General features: G+C 43.6%; 1 protein-coding gene across 2 annotated transcripts in view; it reads left to right on the forward strand.

Annotated features, from left to right (window-relative positions):
* Positions 1-19,207, forward strand: part of LOC100028995 (lysosomal alpha-glucosidase-like) — a 66,414-nt gene that overhangs the window by 7,152 nt on the left and 40,055 nt on the right. For both annotated transcript variants that reach the window (XM_007498324.2, XM_001378840.5), the window contains exons 2-5: positions 11,078-11,629; positions 12,626-12,771; positions 15,396-15,561; positions 16,991-17,087. In XM_007498324.2, the coding sequence (XP_007498386.2) occupies positions 11,105-11,629; positions 12,626-12,771; positions 15,396-15,561; positions 16,991-17,087 (934 nt within the window). In that variant the 5' untranslated portion in view covers positions 11,078-11,104. The remainder of the gene's footprint in view (positions 1-11,077; positions 11,630-12,625; positions 12,772-15,395; positions 15,562-16,990; positions 17,088-19,207) is intronic.

The raw sequence follows: 19,207 nt of genomic DNA on the forward strand, positions 1-19,207 counted from the left end.
TCTACACTTCTCTGGGCCCAATTGTCCCAAATGGATCAATAATTTCCTTTAAAGCTCAACTCAAATGCTGCCTCTTTCATGAGATTTTTTTCTATCCCTCCATTCCCCAAGTAGCTAATGTAATTAGTTGCCTTGGTTTTAAGTTTTATACATATATATACATATATATGTTGTTTATGCAGATGAATATGTATATATTTTCTTCCCTAGAATGTAAGATCACCTCATTTCTAACACAGTTCTTGGCACATATACAAATGCTTGTTGATTGATTGGTTGACTGATATTTTATATAATAAGACAAAATAATAAATGCAGGGGAACCCAAAAAATAGTTCATAAATATTTAGGGAAATAACCAAGAAAAGTTGGTAAGGAGGAAATTTAATATATTGTCTCAAATTATTTTATAAAGTAATACTTTTTTAATGAGAAAAGTTAGAATAAAAAGTTAGGTTAAAAATAAAAGTTGATTAGTAAAATAGATTCGATAAGTAAGGCATAGAAGGAAATCCATACAGCTATCTAGTCCGAAAGTTTCATAAGGAAGTGATATTTCAGTTTAGCTGCAAAGAATGGCTAAGAATTCAACGGAGCTGAAAAAAAGGGAGAATGGAAGATGGAAAGGAACAACATGAAAAGATAAGGAGGGTAGAATATAGGGTCTTTAACAGGTACTATACATAGTCCAGTTTGTTGGATAATAAAATAACATAGAGAAGGAGAGCATGAGATTTTATAAAGAGTGAAAAGATCTGGTTTGAACTATTCTGCCAAGGATTTTGGAGAAAAATAAGGTAAGAAATTTGAACTTGACTCACTGGGCCAATGGGAGACCTTGAAAGACTTGGGGGGAAGGAATGTCATTACCAAATCTTTTCATAAGGAAGATTAGGTACTGGTAGTGAAAAGACCAGAAGAAAGCTGGGAAGGAAAAAACCTGCTAATTCAGTTTTTAGTTGTGAAGTTTTTTTTTGTTTAAGAATAATGAGTATCATTAGGGCAGAATGTTGCGTATATTGTTGGAAGTGGGTCATTGTATCCAGTGTTTTTGCTTTAACTGTTTTTCTTTGTTATGAAGTGGTCAGGGGCTCAATTTGTGGAGGGGGGAAGAGATTATTTCCAGAAATGACCATGATGTAAAAACAAAAGACATTAATTAAATTGATTGAATTAAAAAATGATTTTTCTAAGAGGAAAAATGAAAGAAGAAGAGTGTGAAAATTAAAAGAGAAAGGAAGTGGAGAATAAAGAAGGAAAAGTAAGTCTGGGAAAATAGATATAGAAGGAGGGATGACCAATATATATTAGCAGAAATTAACCAGACCTATGAGATTCTTCTTTGCCAGGGCAAATTCCTCTCTATACACAAGGGATCTCGTTCCCTACAGTCTTTTCCAGCAGATTGTCTCCTCCATCATCCCTACTCTTCTATTGACTTTCAGGCTCTTTCTGGCTATAGACTGCTTCTCTACTGCCTACCAACACACCCATGTCTCCTTCTTCATACTCAGAAAAAATCCACTATCCATCCCCACCAGATATGGTCCCATATCCCTCTTCCCTTTTGTGGCTAAACTCCTTGAGAAGATCATTTAGAGTATATGATTCCATTTCCTTTCCTCTTGCTCCCTTCTTAACTCCATAGTAGTTTCATTCCACTGAAATTGTACCCCCTCCAAAGTTAAAAAACAACAAACTTTTAATTGCCAAATCATCTGATGTACTTTTTCTCATTTCTCATCCTTCTTGACCTCTTTTCAGCCTTTGACAATATCAATCATTTTTTTCCACTTGATATTGTCTATTCTCTATGTTTTTGTGACTACTTTTTCCTGGTTCTCCTCCTATCTCTTTGACTCCTCTTCAGTCTCCTTTGCTAGATCTATATCCAGGTCATGCCCATTAATCCTGGGTGCCCCACTGGGCAATGTCCTAGGCTCTCTTCTCTTCTCCCTTTATACTGTTTCACTTGGTGATCTCATCTGCTTCATGCTGATCATTCTCAGATCTGCTTATCCAACCCAAACCTCTCTACTGGCCTCCATTCTTACATCTCTAACTGCCTATTGAATATCTCTGAACTGAGTATCTTATAAACATCTTAAACTCAACATGTCCAAAACTGAATGCATTATCTTTTTTTTTCAAAACCCTTCCTTCTTCTTAACTTCTGTATGTTTTTAAAAAAAAATGTTTAAGATCTTATATTTTATTGTATTCCCCTCCACCAATTACAGGTAGGGAAAATTTGTAATATTTTTTTCTAATATTTTGTAATATAAATTCTCTCCCTTCCTCCTTCTGCTCTCCTCAAGGTTCCTTATTATTATTATTATAACCCTTACCTTCCATCTTGGAATCAATATTGTATTGACTTCAGTCGGCCATCACAGAGATCTTCCTGAATCCTACATCTGATCCTGTCACTCCCCTATGCAATAAGATCCATCCAATCCTTGCCTCCTGGAGGATCACATATGTTTGGTGTTCAGAAGCTTTCGGAGCCTTCTTACACCTCACTCCCACCAAACCCCATGGAGTCTGAGATCCCAGGAGCAGTGACTTCTTTGTTCTCCTTCAAATAAGACACTCCATTTCCCAACTCTGGGAATCTTCACTGTCTCCCCACCACACTCACCAGTGCATACCTGAACCGCTCTCTCTCTTCATCTCTACCTCCTGGCTTCCTCAACATCCTTCAGAATCCCAGCTAAAGTCCCACTGTCTGCAGAAATCTTTTCTGATTTCTCTTCATTCTAGTGCCCTCCCTCTGAAGTGACTTGTCCAGGGGCTCATAGCTATACATTATTTAAATGAAGATTTGAACTCAAATCTTCCCGTTTTTTCAAGTATTCTATCTCCTATGAAGGAACTGGGAATGTTTTGTCCAAAGACAAGACTTAGAGGGTAGGTGTCACTGCCTTCAAGTATCTGAAGAGCTATCATGCAAAAGAGAATTAGGCTTACACTGTTGTGGTTCAGTCATTTCCATCATGTCCAACTTTTTTGTCCCCCCGCCCTTGGGGTTTTCTTGGCAAAGATCCTGGAACGGTTTGTCATTTCCTTCTCCAGCTCATTTTATTAATGAGAAAACTGAGGCCAACAGGGTTAAGTGACTTGTTCAGGGTCAGACAGCCAGTAAGCATCTGGAGCTAGATTTGAACTCAGGAAGAGGAGTTTTTCTGATTCTAGGCCTGGCACTCTGGCCACAGCATCTTGACAAAACTAGGAAGAATGGGGGCAAAGTTGCACATAGTTGGTTTTAGCCTTGCTAGAAGGAAAAAAAAAATCATTTTAATTAGGATCTGGGATACCTGGGAGGAGCTCTTCACTGGAGGTTTTCTAGGAGATACTGGCTGGCCACTTGTCTGAGAAGGCTCTCCTTTAGGGATGGATCAGACTAGATGGTCTTTGAGATCCATCCCAGCTCTGAGATTAATTTATTTTGTGACTGTCCAAAGTTACAGTTGTTTTAAAAGAGCAGTGTCCTGCTCTAAAGCTTCCTCAGTTGGGCATTTGCATTTCTAAATTGCTCTCTCGGATGAAATAAGCTATTTTAATGATTCAACAATTCTTTACATTTTAAAAGATAGAAAGAGATACAAAGGAGCTAGCAATTGTAACATGCACCCTCCCACATGGTAAGTGTGACAACATTTATCTAGCTGTTTCCAAGGGGTTTGCACATTCTGACTGCTCTTTCAAGAATCCACTGGTGGGCATCCTCCAGGTGGCTCAGTGCATAGAGAGTCAGGCCCAGAGTAGGGAGGTCCTGAGTTCAAATTTGACCCAGGGCAGGTCATTTAACTTTCATTGCCTAGCCAACCAATGCTGGGTATTAATTCTAAAACCAAAAAGTATGGGTTTTTTTAAAAAAGTCCACTGGGGAAAATTTTAATTAATATACACAAATACAAATATATATTCAAAGACACATAAAATATATATGAAACTATATAAATGCAAAGATATATATGACCTATCTTTGTATATATATACATACACATGCCTCAACGTAAGATCACTTAGGTTGGTAGGTGGTGCAGTGGATAGAGTCCTAGACTTGGAGTCAGGGAGGCTCATCTTCCTGAGTTCAAATCTGCACTTCCTAGCCATGTGACCCTGAGCCAGTCACTTCACCTTGTTTGCCTCAATTTCCTCCTCTGTCAAATGAGCTGGAGAAGGAAATGGCAAACCGCTACAGTATCTTTGCCAAGAAAACCCCTAATGGGGTCACAAAGAGCTAGGCACGACTGAAACAACTGAACCATAACAAAGCCTGGGTACAAAAATGCCCAAGCTCATGGAGGAGTCCTTAGATGCTGCCCCTCCATTTGTAATCAACAGCAGCCTCAATGAGTACTTACAGAAAACATAGAATGTGTCCTTACTGTTTAGGACCTCTGAGAGGTTAGGATCTAAAGGATGTGAGACCTTCCTCCCAGCTAGAATTGCTTTTCTCATGTGTTCCCCAGGAAACACTTTTTTAATTGTAGTTTTATCATCCCTTGGTCTTGGGCCAAGTTAGAGGCGGCTGGTGCACAAGGGACAATTTTTGTTTTCTTCTAGTAGATCTCTCTAATAGTGCTAGTCCTCTAGGCTGCACAGTAGAGAGTGTGGTAGACTGGGACTAAGGAACACCTGAGTTCAGATTATGCCCCAGCCACTTGCTAGCTGTGTGATACTGGGCACTCAGCCTCTGCTTGCCTCAGTTTCCTCATCTGTAAGTGGGGATAATGATAGCACCAATTTCCCAGGGTTCTTTTGAGGATAAAATGAAACACTGTTTATAAAAGAACTTTGCAAACGTTGCATTCTAAGGATGTTAGTTATTATTATTATCTTTTAAAAAATAGCTCCCTAAGAACATTATACACAGTAACTGAAACTGTGGGAAGATCCAATGTGATTGACTTTGCTACTAACAGTGACGCAATGATCCAGGACAATTCTGAGGGACTGATGAGAAAGAAATGTTATCCACAGCTAGAGAAAGAACTGTGGGAGCATAAATCCAGAAGAAAGCATGATTTATCACTTGTTTATATGGGTATAGGATTTGGGGTTTTGGTTTTAAAAGATTATTGCAAAAATGAATGATGTGGAAATAGGATTCGAGTAATAATAGATGTATAACCCAGTGGAATTGCTTGTCAGTTCCAGGAGGAGGGAGGGAAGAGGGAAGGGAGAAAACAAGAATCATGTAACCATGGAAAGAATATTTTAAAATTAAATTAAATAAAAAAATAGCTCCCTTTTGATTACAAAATATTGATTTTGTTATTCAGTATATCATGACCTGATTTGAGGTTTTCCTGACAAGAGAGTAGATCTCATTTTACAGATGAGGAAACTGAGGCAAATAAAGCTAAGTAACTTTCCCAGGGTCACACAGTAAATGTCTGAGACTGGATTTGAACTCATAAAGATGAGTCTCTTCCTGACTCTTGGTGTGATGCTCTATCCACTGGGATACCCTTCTCATTTTACAAAACATAAAGTTCTGATCCTGGCATTCAAGACCTTAGCACCAATCCCTCCCTATAGCCAAATCTCACAATACTCCCCTTCATGGGAGACAGTTTTGTAGATGGTGCTAGATTTTTCCAGGAGAGGGTTAAAAAGCAGAGTATGACACCAGCTAACTAGGTGAGCTTGGGAAAATTACTTCACTTTTCCAGGATGAAATTTACTCACCTGGGAAATGTCAGGTTGGACTAGATAACTTTTTTTTTAACCCTTCTACCTTAGAATCAACACTGTATATTGATTCCAAGGCAGAAAAACGGTAAGAACTAGGCAATGGGGGTTAATGACTTGCCCAGAGTCACCCAGCTAGGAAGTGTCTGAGGCCATATTTGAACCCAAGACCTCCTGTCTCTAGGCCTAGCTTTCAACTCACTGAGCTACCCGGCTGCCTTGGGACTAGATGGCTTCCAAAGTCCCTTGTAACTCAAATTCCCATTATTTGTCCTATTATTAGCCCCAAAGCAAAGTGAAGGAGAAAACCAAGAAAAGAGAGAATTAAGGATCCCAGCTCACAGATCATAGAGCTACAGGAAATACAAGCTTGAAGCTATTTCCTACTGGGGCTATTTTCCTAGAATTAGTATGCTTTCTTCCACTGAAGTCTACCACTTCAATCCCTAACTTTTTTTTTCTATGAAAATTGTTTGAAAGTCATTTTCTGGTTTAAACCAGTCAAAGTTTTCCAGGCATTACTGAATGACTCTTTCTCTTCCCACATCCCCACCCCATCCCTTTCCAGTCAGAGTGAAAACTTAACACCTCATTCTGGGGAATAAAGGAGTTGGGAAAGCTTTGGGAAGGAGAAAAGAAATAAGAAGAGTTTTTGTTTGGCTCCATTTGATTTTGTATTGAGGGACTCTGCAGGGACTTTGGGTTGCCCAGCTCACTCTCCTCAGTCTCCTTCCACTCCTTATGAACCATTTCCCCTCTCAAATAATAGCTTTCCTTTTTCACAGGATTTTAAGGTTAACAAAATACTTTCCTTTACAGCAGCTCTGTAAGGAATGTCGTAGAAGCATTTCTATACCAATTTCACAGATGAGGAAATAAAGGCTCAGATAAATTTAGGGACTTAATTTGCACAAATTAGTGTTTGCTAATTAGAGTAGAGATGTGTGGCAGGATGGATAAAGACCTGGAGTTCCAACAATTATGGAGGCTAGGAGACCTGGGTTCAAATCTAGCCTCTCCTCTGGAACAAATCTCTTCCCCTAACTGAATCTCAGTTTCCTCAGCTATTAAATGGGATGTGATAATCTTACAATATCACAAATGCTTTGTAAACTATGAAATCCTCTGTAACTGCTAGTTACTATTTTAATACTGGAATTCTTAATCTTTTCGTGTGTCCTGGACTTTGGCAGTCTGGTGAAGCTTATGAATCCCAGAATTTTTTTAAATGCATAAAATAAAATACTGAAGAAATACAGCAATCAAAATACACACACACACACACACACATATGGTTCTCCATCCACTACAATCAAAATACACATTAAAAAAAATTCACAGACTTCATGCGAAGAACCCCTGTTTAATAATGCCTGTTACAGATCTATAAAGTCACACCAGTTTCTCCATCCCTCATGTTTCTTAAATGAGTTTTACATCATAGTTCATTTAGATACAGGTCACATATTTACTGATTGAATTGGCCTTGCAAAGTTTTTAAAGCTTGTTCCCAATGGAGAAGCCTATGGAGTTAACAAACATGGAACATCACTTCATTTTTGCCAAGTCTGGCCAACAGATGACGACAGAATAAACTTTCAAATAAAGCACCTAAAGCTAGGATGGTTTTCTGACTCTCTTCCTGAGTCCAACAGGGATAGCTGCATTTTCAGAAAAGGAGCTTAAACTCAAAGAGGGGAGAGGAGTTAGGACAGAGAAAGAGACCTCTTGATGGAACCGACCCTCCAGGTCAAGAAGTGGCAAAGGGGGATGAGGAGAGGAGGCCATGGCACGGGAGAGAGAGTGTGTGCCATCTTGGTTGTTAGAAGACCAGAGTTCTCTTGTAACTCTTATAATTAATTACTACCAGGTGATCTTGAGAAAATCACTGAATCTTCATTGGGTCTCAGTGTCTTCGTCAATAAATGAATATTTTAGGCAATACCATTATTGGTTCCAAGATGGAAAAACAATAAGGGTTAAGGGATGGGGGTTAAGTACCTTGTCACGCAGCTAGGAAGAGCCTGAGGTCACATTTGAACCCAGGTCCTTTGGTGTCTGTTTTTTTTTACATTAAAAAATGTTATGATATTTAAAAAAATTTTTTTTAATCCTTAGCTCAATAACCCATGTAGTCAGTTTTTATATAAAACAGACAGTAGACTGGATTTTGTACTCTTTTAAAAAACAAAGCAAAACAACTAAATCCAGGACTGGATGGTCTCTGGGGTCCTTTGCCACTCAGACATTCCATGGTTGTATGGCTGACTTGGTCAGATTTCCTTCCTTGTTGTGGTCCATTCTGTTCTCCTTGAGACAGTCACTTAAGAAACCCAAAGACAACAAATCTCCCAAACTAAACAAATGGGCCAAAAACCTTACATATGAATTCCAAAGTGGATTTTTCCCCCTTAGGAATAAAAGGGCAGTGAGTTGGCTCAGAGGATAAAGTACTAGGCAAGAAGTCAGAAATATCTGAGTTTGACTGATGGTGACTGACTTCACATACTAGATTTGTGATCCTGGGTGAGTCCTTGGACCTCTCTCAGCCTCAGTTTCCTCATCTGTAACATGTAGATAATCACAGCACCTTCTTGCCAGGGTTGTTGTGACGATCAAATGAGACCACATGAGTGAAGCATTTTACAAACTTTAGAGGGCTGCGTCAGTACTAATTGTAATTATTCCCACTCCCTCCTTCACCTTGTCTTCCCAATGAAGCTACTCTAGGTATCTCAGTGAATGTTCATTTCTTCCCAAGTTCCCCTCTTTACCCGACTTTGAAGTGGATGTCTGAAGGTCAGATGAGGCCCCAGGAAAAGATATTTCTCCACCTTCTTCTTTAGAGGTTTTTCTCATTGGTCATCTGAGGGAGGAGGAGGTGTCTCTTTCTCCAGCATCACATCCCTTTTCCAGGGTTTGGGAGCCACTGTTGAAACCATATTGTCCATTGCATCAGGGTTAAGTACCAGCTTGTTAGGCAGGCTAAATGGTTGTTCACAGGATGTTTTCCTTCTTCCACAGATCAAGATTGAGTTTGGGAAGGGCAGATGTTAGGGTACAGCTCTAACCCTACACTGCAAGCTCAGTCTGGAAGGTGGGGAGAGAGAGGATGGAAGTTTGTTTCTCTGTCTACAAAAGATTCATTCAATTAGCAAAGACTTATTTTTGACTGAGTGAATGGAGTGATAAGGCTTGTTGTTTGGGAACAAGATGCCCAGCACACCCAGGTAGCAAATGTCCCCTGACAGCCCCACACAGGAGGAACATCCTTTAATCTGGCATGGGAAACAGGGAGAAGCGACAGAACTTCAGATGAACAGGGAAGCCCAGAAGTGCCTCTGAGTGAGATTCTCTGAGGGTATCTTGGCCCTAACTGATGGGGAATTCAGCAAAAGGATAGAAGATGTGGTTTATACAGTTTACAGAATGTATCTTCCTGATAGCACTCACCCAGCATCCCTGGCAAGATGGGACCCCACTGAGGTCATAGCATCATGGCTCTAGACTTGTCTCAGAAGTCATTGAATCCAAGCCCCTCATTTTTCAGATAAGGAAATTGAGGCCAAGAGAGATTCAGTGACATTTCTTTGGTTACACAGGCACTATTGGAGGCAGAATTAAAACCCAAGTCCTCTGATTCCCCTCTACAAAGCAGCCTCTCAATAGTGGGAACCCGGTTCAAATTATGACTTGTTTTCTCCTCACCCACCTCTTATCACTTTTTTTCAGTAAAAATCAGGTTCAGAGGTAGGTCAGTGGATAGAGAGCCAGACCTGGAGTCTGGAAGACATAGGTTCAAAGCTGCCCCAGATACTTCTTAGCTGTGTGACCCTGGGCAAGTCCCTTAACTCTAATTGCCTAGCCCTTACTGCTCTTCTGCCTTAGAACTTCTATTTAGTATTGCTTCTTAGACAGAAGATGAGAGTTTTTAAAAGATCAGATTCAAATAAACATCAAAGGCAGCCTAGCCTTTTGACTATTCTTCTGCCTTGATTCTAAAACAGAAGATAATGTTTATTTAGCAAAAATGAAATACCTGCCCTTGTTACATTCCCATTGTCACAAGGAGGCTGAATACAGAGCAATGGAGGGAGCATTGACCCTGGAGTTAAAGAACTTGTGAGGGGCAGCTGAGTGGCTCAGCGAATGGAGCACCAGACCTGGAATAGAGCACCAGACCTGGAATCTGGAGGACCTGGGTTAAAAATTGACTTTAGATACTTCCTAGCTGTGTGATGCTGGGCAAGTCACTTTAACTCTTTCTGCCTAGCTCTTACTTCTCTTCTGCCTTGGAGTTATTGATTAAGTATTGATTGCTTTTTTTTTTTAAACCTTTACCTTCTGCCTTAGAATCAATTCTATGTAAGGGCTAGGCAATGGGGATGAAGTGACTTGCCTAGGGTCACACAGCTGGAAAGTGTCTATTAGATTTGAATCCAGGACCTCCTGTCTCTAGGCCTGGCTCTCCATCTGCTGAGCTGCCCACCTGCCCCCTTAGTAAAGATTCTAAAACAAAAGGTGAGAGTTAAAAAAAAATTAGGTTCAAATAAATATCAAAGGCAGCCTTGAAGAGGAAAAGAAATGGCAAAGGGGCAGTCTTAAGTGTGAGTTCCTTGAGAATAAGGATTATTTCTTTTCTTTTTCCTTTTGGTTTCATGTCTCTGGCACTGAGGACAATGTCTGGATGTAGAAATTTCTTAATAAATATTTGTGGAATAGGATTCAATTGCATTGAATGCATGTAAAGATACACTCTCCCTTGCCTTGGAAAGGCATGAAGTGGATGGGAGACCTGTACAGAAAGGAGATGCAGATCTATGTGACCAGCTCACAATCTGCCTCAAGTTGTAGCCCATCCACCTGCAACTCAGCCGGTCCCAATCCGGGGCAGGGGAAGGCTAATATGAATTTTCTAGGTGAGCTGGAAAGCCCCAAGTTCCATCCTGCCCCTCTCCCATGTTACTGGCCATACGGAGGAGCTTGATTCTATGGGTCCTGGGGGCAGAGTTTCGGGTTTGCAGGACACATTGTGGCAGATTCCCCTGCTTTGCTATTTCTAGGCATACATGGATGCTTATGGCCAATGACACTTTGCAGCCCTTTTTGAAGAAGAGGGACCTGTGTGCACTCATCTCCCAGGCCAGGAGATGGAGAAGCAGAGTGTCTAGACTCCAGGCCAATGTGTGTTCCAGTCCTGAGAGGGCAGGGCCCCCGGTTTTGTTTGTTTTTTAAGGGTAGCATACTTTCGGATCACCAACAGGAAATACACAGTGTCCCCGAACAATCATGGTTTTCTATTTCTGTTGATTGCACTTCTGCGAAGCTAAGATATTTTCCTTTTATGTTTTCCCCCAATTTCCCTGCTCCCTAGGCTTCTCCTCCATTCTCAACACAGACCATGAAATCATACCGCAAGCTGCCCACCCGCCTGACTCACACCCCTGGGCCTTATGGGGAGGAGGAGGAAGAAGAGGAAGATGAGGGAAACGAACCAGCCCTGGAGGCTGCCCGGAAGACCCCGTCTCTGGGGAAGCGGTGGCTGGGGGCCGCCGTGATAGTGGGGGCCGTTGTGTTAGTGGGGACCTTCTGGGTCATCCGGGCCCAGAGTCCTCCATCGGGGCCTCCGGAGAAATGTGATGTCCCTGAGGCCCAGAGATTTGACTGCTACCCGGAGCGAGACACGGTGGTGACCCCGGAGCTCTGTGGGGCGAGAGGCTGCTGTTTCCTGCAGAGCAGCCAGGGAGGGTCACCCTGGTGCTTCTACCCCCCTGATTTTCCCAGCTATGCCTTGACGACTCTGAACCGTACAGACCTGGGCTTCCTGGGGGTGCTGACCAGGACCACAAAGGCCCACTACCCCAAGGATGTGCTGGAGCTGCAGTTGCAGGTGGATCTGGAGACAGACTTCCGGCTGCACATCAAGGTGGGAGGACCCTGGGCTTCTCCAGGTCATAGGAGAGCCCGATCATGGATGCAGGGCCAGGAGGAGTATCAGGGATCTCCATCTAGTCCAATGCCCCCATTTTAAAGATAAGGAAACTGAGGCCCAAGGTTGCACAAGGCCTCTAGAGCCCCAGCCCCAGAGTCAGGAAGACCTGAGTTCAAATTTGATACATCTTCGTTGAGAAACCCTGGGCAAGTCACTTATCCCTGATGGTCTCTGTTTCCTCTCCTGCAAAATGAGCTAGAGAAGGAAATGGAAACCACTATCTTTGCCAAGATAACCTCAAACGAGGTCATGAAAAGTCCAGCAGGACTGACCATCAACAACAAGGAACAGCTGGTGAGGAAATTCCCTCTAGGAAGGTACATTGTTGACCGATGCACGTTCTAGTCTCATTACTCCGTGGCCCGCCATGACTTGCCTGGGGTCCTATAAGCCACTGTGTGTCAGAGCTTGAACCCAGGCCCTTCCTGATGAGGCCAATGACAAAGGGATCACCCATGATTTCGTCAGGGCCCGAGACACCTAGAAAGGCTCTTCCTTGCTATAGACAGGCCACTGGTCTAGTCCTCTTGGAGTTAGGTGTGTGGGGGTACTCGGAGCTTCAGGAACTCTCTTGCCTTTGGCCGCACAGCCTTGAGCTTTGAGGAGGCCCCACTTCTTTTGTCCACAATTGGCAGTTTAGACAACCTTGTGTCTGGCCTCAGCTACCTCCCCCTCCACACTGCCAGGGTGACTGGCAACTTTCAGAAGGGGATGTCAGGAAGACTGTTCCCAGGAGATAGCTGAGAGGAGATGGTCGTTGGGGAAGAGGGGACGAGGTGGGGAGTGATTCATCTGTTTGCCTCCCAGAGAGACTCAGCAGATCCCTTCTCCCCCACCCGCCTCCTCCTGCAAGCTCTCTCCCTGGCCCCCTTCCTTCCTCAGCATCTGCATGCCGCCCACTTACTTCCGCTGTCCTTCTCTTGGTTGCAGCTCACCGACCCCAACAACCCCAGATACGAGGTACCTCTGGAAGTTCCAAACGCCACGAAAAAAGCCCAGAATCCCCTCTACAGCCTTGATTTCTCCAGGGATCCCTTTGGGATTTTGGTGAAACGTCGGGGGTCAGGAGTTGTACTGTGAGACTTCTCTTTGGTTTTTCTTTCTCCTTTGGAAAGGGTTTGCATATGTTCTCCTTCCACCATTCGTGGTGGGGCCTGCAGCCCCCACCTACCTGTTTTGAGCATGCCCCTGAAAAGAGAGGACTAGTTTGTTATCAGCCTTGGACACATCTTGCCCAGTTAGCACAATGTACTCTACAGCAGAGATGCCAAACCCAAACTAGATCGAAATGGAATTGGGACATGTTTATAAGAATTTTAAAAATACTGTAAGACATATATAATGTTAATTTGTGGTTTTCTAAGCCATGAGACAACCTGCAGGGAGCTATTTCTATTCAAGTTTGACACCATTGCAGTAGAGTATGAAGTGATCCAGGATGGATGTTCTGTTGGCAGTTTGAGTGCCCAGAGGGCAAATTCAAGCTGTGTGTGAGCCCCCCCACCCCCCTTGAGAACTGGAGGGGTGGAGAAAGTGAGAGAGGGGGGAAAGAGGAAGGGAGAGATAAGTTGGGGAGAGAGGGAGGAGAGGGTAGGGAGAGAGAGAGAGAGAAAGAAAGGAAGAAAGAAAGAGAGAGAGAGGAGGGAGGAAGTGCTTGCTTTGGGCAAGAGGTCATGCAAAAAAAATCCTTGGGCACTGGGAAGAGAGGGAATGAAGCAGTTGGCCAATAGTTCACCAATGCTGCTCTAGGGGCATTTAGAACTATGCATTAGGGGGCATGTCTCTCCCATTCTCTCTTGAACTATGTTAATTTATGGAAGACCTCATTTGCTTTCCATCAATGGACTAAGTTCACTACAGGCCTTTTACTACCTGGAGGGCTAATTACTTTCATAAAATTTTGCAGCCAATAAGTATAGTGAATCAGGAAAATCTGAGTTCAAATCTTACCTCAGACACTTGCTAGTTGCATGATCCTGGATAAGTCCCTTAACTTCTAAGATTTCCTCATCTATAAAATGGAATAACAATGGCATAGATTTTACAGGGTTATTCTGAGGATCAAATGAGATAATATCAGTAATGTGCTGTGTAAACCTTAAAATGCCATAGAAATGCTAGCTTTTATTTATTATCAGTTGGAGTAGAAGGGGACTTTAGAGATCAGAGTCACAGACTGTTGGGGCCAGGAAAGACCCCCAGAGGCTGTGGGGTTCCCCTATCTAATTTTACAGCACAAATGGAAGCCCAGAGAAATAGATGGCTTGCTCAGGGTCACCCAGCTGAGTGGTGAAGAGCTGGTTCTTGGAGCCAAGTCTGCTGACTTCCTTCCAGTCTGGTGATCTTTCCCCTTTGCTATTAGTAGTTTGGAAAGGAAGGGAACACTTTCTGTCAATGTCTATGTCTTCTCTCCAGGAAGCTAACTTCAGGCTAATCTTCTTTTATCCCAACCAACTCCACTACCTGAAAAGATCCTCCATTTTGGGGAACCATCTCATCTGGCACTCCAAGACAAAAGCACACCCCGGTAGTTGTCAGAAATATCAGCCCAGAAAACAAAACTCTTGACTTTCCCCCTCTATTTTCTGTATATCAGTTTCCGTTTTTTTTAATCCCTTATCTTCCATTTTAGAATTGATACTGTGTATTAGTTCCAAGGCAGAAGAACAGTAAAGGTTAGGCAATGGGGGGTGAAATGAAGTCACACAGCTAGGGAGTGTGAGCCTAGTGAGGCCACATTTGAAGCTTAGACCTAGGATTGTCTCTAGGCCTGACTCTCCATCCACTGAGTCACCGAGCTGCTTCCTCTTATCAATTTCTTCTTGCATTGACTTGTTAGAAATCAATATTCTTCCTTCCTTGCCCCACCCCTTCCCTTTCTCCATCTTTCCCCCAGAGCCACGAGTGTCCAGTTAGGCTCATGATAATGGAATTCCTGTCATCACAATTCCAACTAAAAACCCATTTCCACAGAAACTTTAGAGGAAACATTTGACACTTCCACTTGAGATTAGGCCTGAGGCTTTCTAGCTTTAGGGTCAGCTCCATCTTTCCCCACCCCCAAATCCTCTAAACATGAAAGTCCAAATCTTACTAATACTGCTGAGTCAGAGGCTGGAAACCCAAATAGTGATGGCTGCTGGTTTTTCAACAATTGATGAAGTCTTTACTAAGTATAGTTAACATCCAGCCATTGGTGGAAACACTGGCAAAAGAAATGTGGTAGCTCTTTTTTTTTTAAAGCCCTACCTTCTGTCTTAGAATTAATATTGTTTCCAAGGCAAAACAATAAGGGCCAGGTAATAGGGGTTAAGTCACTTGCCTAGGGTCATCCAACTAGGTAGTGTCTGAGGTCAGATTTGAACCCAGGACCTCCTGTTTCTAGACCTGGCTTTCAATTCACTGAGCCAGCTTGCTGCCCTCAGTAGCTCTTCTTACAGAAAATGTAGTAGGCTTACTGAGATACTGTGTTATGGAATGGTAGATTCACACTTTACTTTCTTCCCTCTCCCCTACCTGTCTACCCCACTTTCCTCCATCATCTCCCATCTGTGCTTCCCACATTTTTTGATTGTCCAAAACCCTTTCTCCCATGTTCTGTCTTTTGCTTTCTCTGTCTCAACTCCCCCAACTTTTGTCATATGCCCTTCCACACCTTCTCCCTCATCCTTCCCCACCTCCTCAAACCTTTCTTCTCCAGGTTGAACACAACTGTGGCCCCATTAATCTTTGCTGACCAGTTCCTCCAAATATCTACCCTTCTCCCATCTGAGTTCCTCTATGGCCTGGGGGAGCACCGCCGGGGCTTTCTTCACCACCTCGACTGGACCACCTTGAGTTTTTGGGCCCGGGATGTCCCACCTACGGTAGCCATTTCCACTGTCCATTTCTATCCCCATTCCTCTTCTCTCCCCCTAACCTCCCACCTCTCTCTCCCTTGGGTTATATACTCCTTGATAGAGGTAGTGAGCTAGAGGGCCTCTTGGTGGAAGGGATTCTTCTTTTTCTCCCTCCCTCCCTCCCTCCCTCCCTCCCTATTTCTCTCTCTCTCTCTCTCTCTCTCTCTCTCTCTCTCTCTCTCTCTCTCTCTCTCTCTTTCTTTCTTTCTCCCTCTCTCTCTCTCTCTTTCTTTCTCTCTTTCTTTCTTTTTTTCTTTCTTTCTCTTTCTCCTTCCATCTTAGAATCAATACTATGTATTGGTCCCAAGGCAGAAAAGTCTTAAGGACTGAGTGATGGGAGTTAAGTGACTTGCTCAGGGTCACACAGCTAGGAAGTGTCTGAGTTCATATTAGAACCCAAGACCTCCCATTTATAGGCCTGACTCTCAATCCACTGAGCCACCTAACTGCCCCCAGATGAGATTATTTCTAATGAGCATTTTGGATATGGTCAGTATTGGTGTGGGGATGTGAAATTCTCAGCTAAGATGACAGTATTTCTTCTAGTGGTCTAAGGGAGTTGAGGGGAGCTTCTGGTAAGTAGCTTTCTGGTTTCCCCAAAGTCTCTTGAGTCTTTCAAAACCAGAGGCATTTGGTGCTCCAGTTGGAAGTATGATACTAGAACCTTCCTGGGTTCTCGACATTCCTAGTCTGGATACTTTGCTATGCTCCTACATCTCCAGGCCTGTATCCCATTCCATAGTTATACATATCCATTCTTAGTATCAAGGATCTTTCAGAATATAGGCACATACAATCTTCTTTGACATTCCCCTTTGGGATAGTCACAGAATTTTGGAGCTGGAAGGCACCTTAGAGATCATTTAGTATAGCCTCTCTATTTTGTAGATGAAAAAAGACCCAGCCTAGAAAAAGGAAGATCACCAGAGAATTGGGATGTATTGAAGCTACAGTCCTTCCTGGGTTCCAGTATATTCTATTTCCTCCAGTGATTGTCTTTTTCTTCCTCTTTCTCTTTTCTCCATTCCTTTTCTTTCCATTGTCTTGCTCTCCTTTAAACTCATTCCTCTCTCTTTTTCCATCTAAGTCCTGAAAGCAATTCCATATCCATGTCCACTCCCTGTAGAAGAAATAACTCACATTGTACTCAATCCTGCCTTTGGATCACTAGCCCCAGGACTGAATTATATTTTCCCTTTGCCTGCGCTTCAGTGGTAGAATCAGATATCTTAATTGGGGTCTCTATCTGGGTTAACTGGGGCTTGAATGAGCTTTGAGAAGCATGTTGTTGGCAATTTTTGACCTAATTATTTCCTTCCAAAACTCTTGAATAACTTTGGGGACGGGGTAAAAGACAAGCAAGCAGGTGTTCTGACCAAATTGATTTCATCCCCAGGAGTCGTACAATCTTTATGGGGCGCACCCCTTCTACCTGAGTTTGGAGGAGGCGGGATCTGCTCATGGTGTCTTCCTGCTGAACAGCAATGCCATGGGTAAGCGGGGACTTCCACTGCTCTGGAGCAACTCCTCGAGGGAAGCCGAATCCTCAGAGGATGACAGCTCCCCCACCATTCCAGCAATCCATCGCAGCAGATCAACAAGGCGCTGTGAGCCATGAGCCAGACCAAAGGGCTGACATCGATTCCTTTCCCTCAAGGCTTCCGGTTGGGTGATGGTACTAAGGCCTACATGCATGGAAAGTTGCATAGCAATACAAGACGTTATGAAAGATGCCATTAGACATAGGTGAAAGAGAAATTAGATTATGTGGAAGAGAACTTGGGTTCCATGAAAGAGATTAGACTTGTTTCGTTTGGCCCAAGAAGGCAGAATTAGAAGCATCAATCAGAGGCCTATGTGTGGGGACCTGGAAGAAGGGGGGTGGAAGATTGCACAGGAAAGGGTTCCTAACAATTAAGAGCTATCCAGAAATGGAATGAGCTGCTTATGGTGGGTAGTAAGTTCTCTGTCCATGGTGGTCTTTAAGAAGAAACCAAATAGGGGCAGCTAGGTGACTTAGTGGGTAGAGAGCTAGGCTTAGAGACAAAAGGTCCTAGGTTCAAATGTGACCTCAGATACTTCTTATTGTGTGACCTTGGGCAAGTCACTTAGCCCCAACTGCCTAGCCTTGCTCTTCTGTCTGAGAGTTGTTACTAAGGTAGCAAGTAAGGATTAAAAAAAAAAAATTAGAGAGTATGTGGGTAGTAGAAGGTGGGGGTTACTTTGTGAAGAGTTTTGAATGCCAACAGAGTTTATATTTGATTTTGAAGGGGATGGAGAGCCCTTGGAAGTTACTGAATAGGAGGAGTGATGGTCAGTGAGCACTTGAGGAAGATTATTAGCTGGGGAAAGGTGGACTGGAGGGGGGAGAGGCTTGAGGCCAGGGGATGGATGGGCTCGAGGGGATGAGGGCCTGTGCTAGGCTGGGGGCAGCCTGAGGGAGAGAGCTGTTATAAAATGCTTCTTGGGTGAAGGAATCCATGAAATCCTCAGAATGGGTCTGTTCAGTATGCAGGAAAAGGCTTCTGAGTCCCCTTTCACAGAGGAGGAAAACAGAGGCCTGAGAGCCGAAGGGAGGGAGAGAGAACGTTCTTTGTGGGGGAGGCTGAAAGAAAGGCTGGTTAGGGGTCCCAGCCAAAGCAGTGTTTATCGATCTGGTCAAGGGTCTGCCACCCTCACTGCAGAGGCCTTCTGGCCTGGATTCAGTCAGAGAAGGGGCTGAATCTTCAGAGCCCATTTGGGACAAGAGAACATAACCCAAGCCCCAAAGGGGGCTGCACGGCTGTCTCAGAGAGCGGAGACATCTGTTTCCTGGCCCGGCCCGGTTCTTTGGCAATTGGTGAGCAGTTTAACCACACGGACAATGCTGAATCATTTGCTTAAAATTCCCCATGGCTCTCTGTGCTCCCCCTCGCCTCTTCTCAGAGGAGACCCATTCTCAGGCCTGGGAAGAGGCAAGTGGGGCCCTCCCGGAGGAGCCCCTCTCCAGAGAAGGAGTCTCTGGCCCCCCAGGCCCGGCCCTGCTAGCCAATAGGTGTCCTGCCGTAAAACCCCCCAGACTTAGGTCGACAGAGAAGAGGCCACAGATGAGGCCTGGCCTTCTGCTCTGTGCCTTCCTGGGCTCTACCTTCCACCCCCAGAAGGTGCTCCTCCAAAGTGGGGGATACCTTGTTGTTTTTGATCCTCACAGGGCTATGGTGCCTGTTATTCATAAGGCTCTTAATAAATGCTTGTGGAAAGAATGAATGCATGTAGGTGGTTAGGCAGGGCAGTGGATATGGTACTAGAGTTGGAGTCAGGAAGAACCATATTCAAATCTTGTCTCAGGTACTTTCTTTTCTTCTTCTTTTTTTAAAATTTTATTTGGTCATTTCCAAACATTATTTATTGGAAACAAAGATCATTTTCTTTTCTTCCCTCCCCCCCCTCCCTTTCTTCTTCTTTTTAAAACCTTTACCTTCTATCTTGTAATCAATACTGTGTATTGGTTCCAAGGCAGAAGAGTGGTCAGGGCTAGGCAATGGGGGTCAAGTGACTTGCCCAGGGTCACACAGCTGGGAAGTGTCTGAGGTCAGATTTGAACCTAGGACCTCCTGTCTCTAGGCCTAGCTCT

The sequence above is a fragment of the Monodelphis domestica genome, chromosome 7 (assembly GCF_027887165.1).
Source record: "Monodelphis domestica isolate mMonDom1 chromosome 7, mMonDom1.pri, whole genome shotgun sequence".
NCBI classification, from domain to species: domain Eukaryota; kingdom Metazoa; phylum Chordata; class Mammalia; order Didelphimorphia; family Didelphidae; genus Monodelphis; species Monodelphis domestica.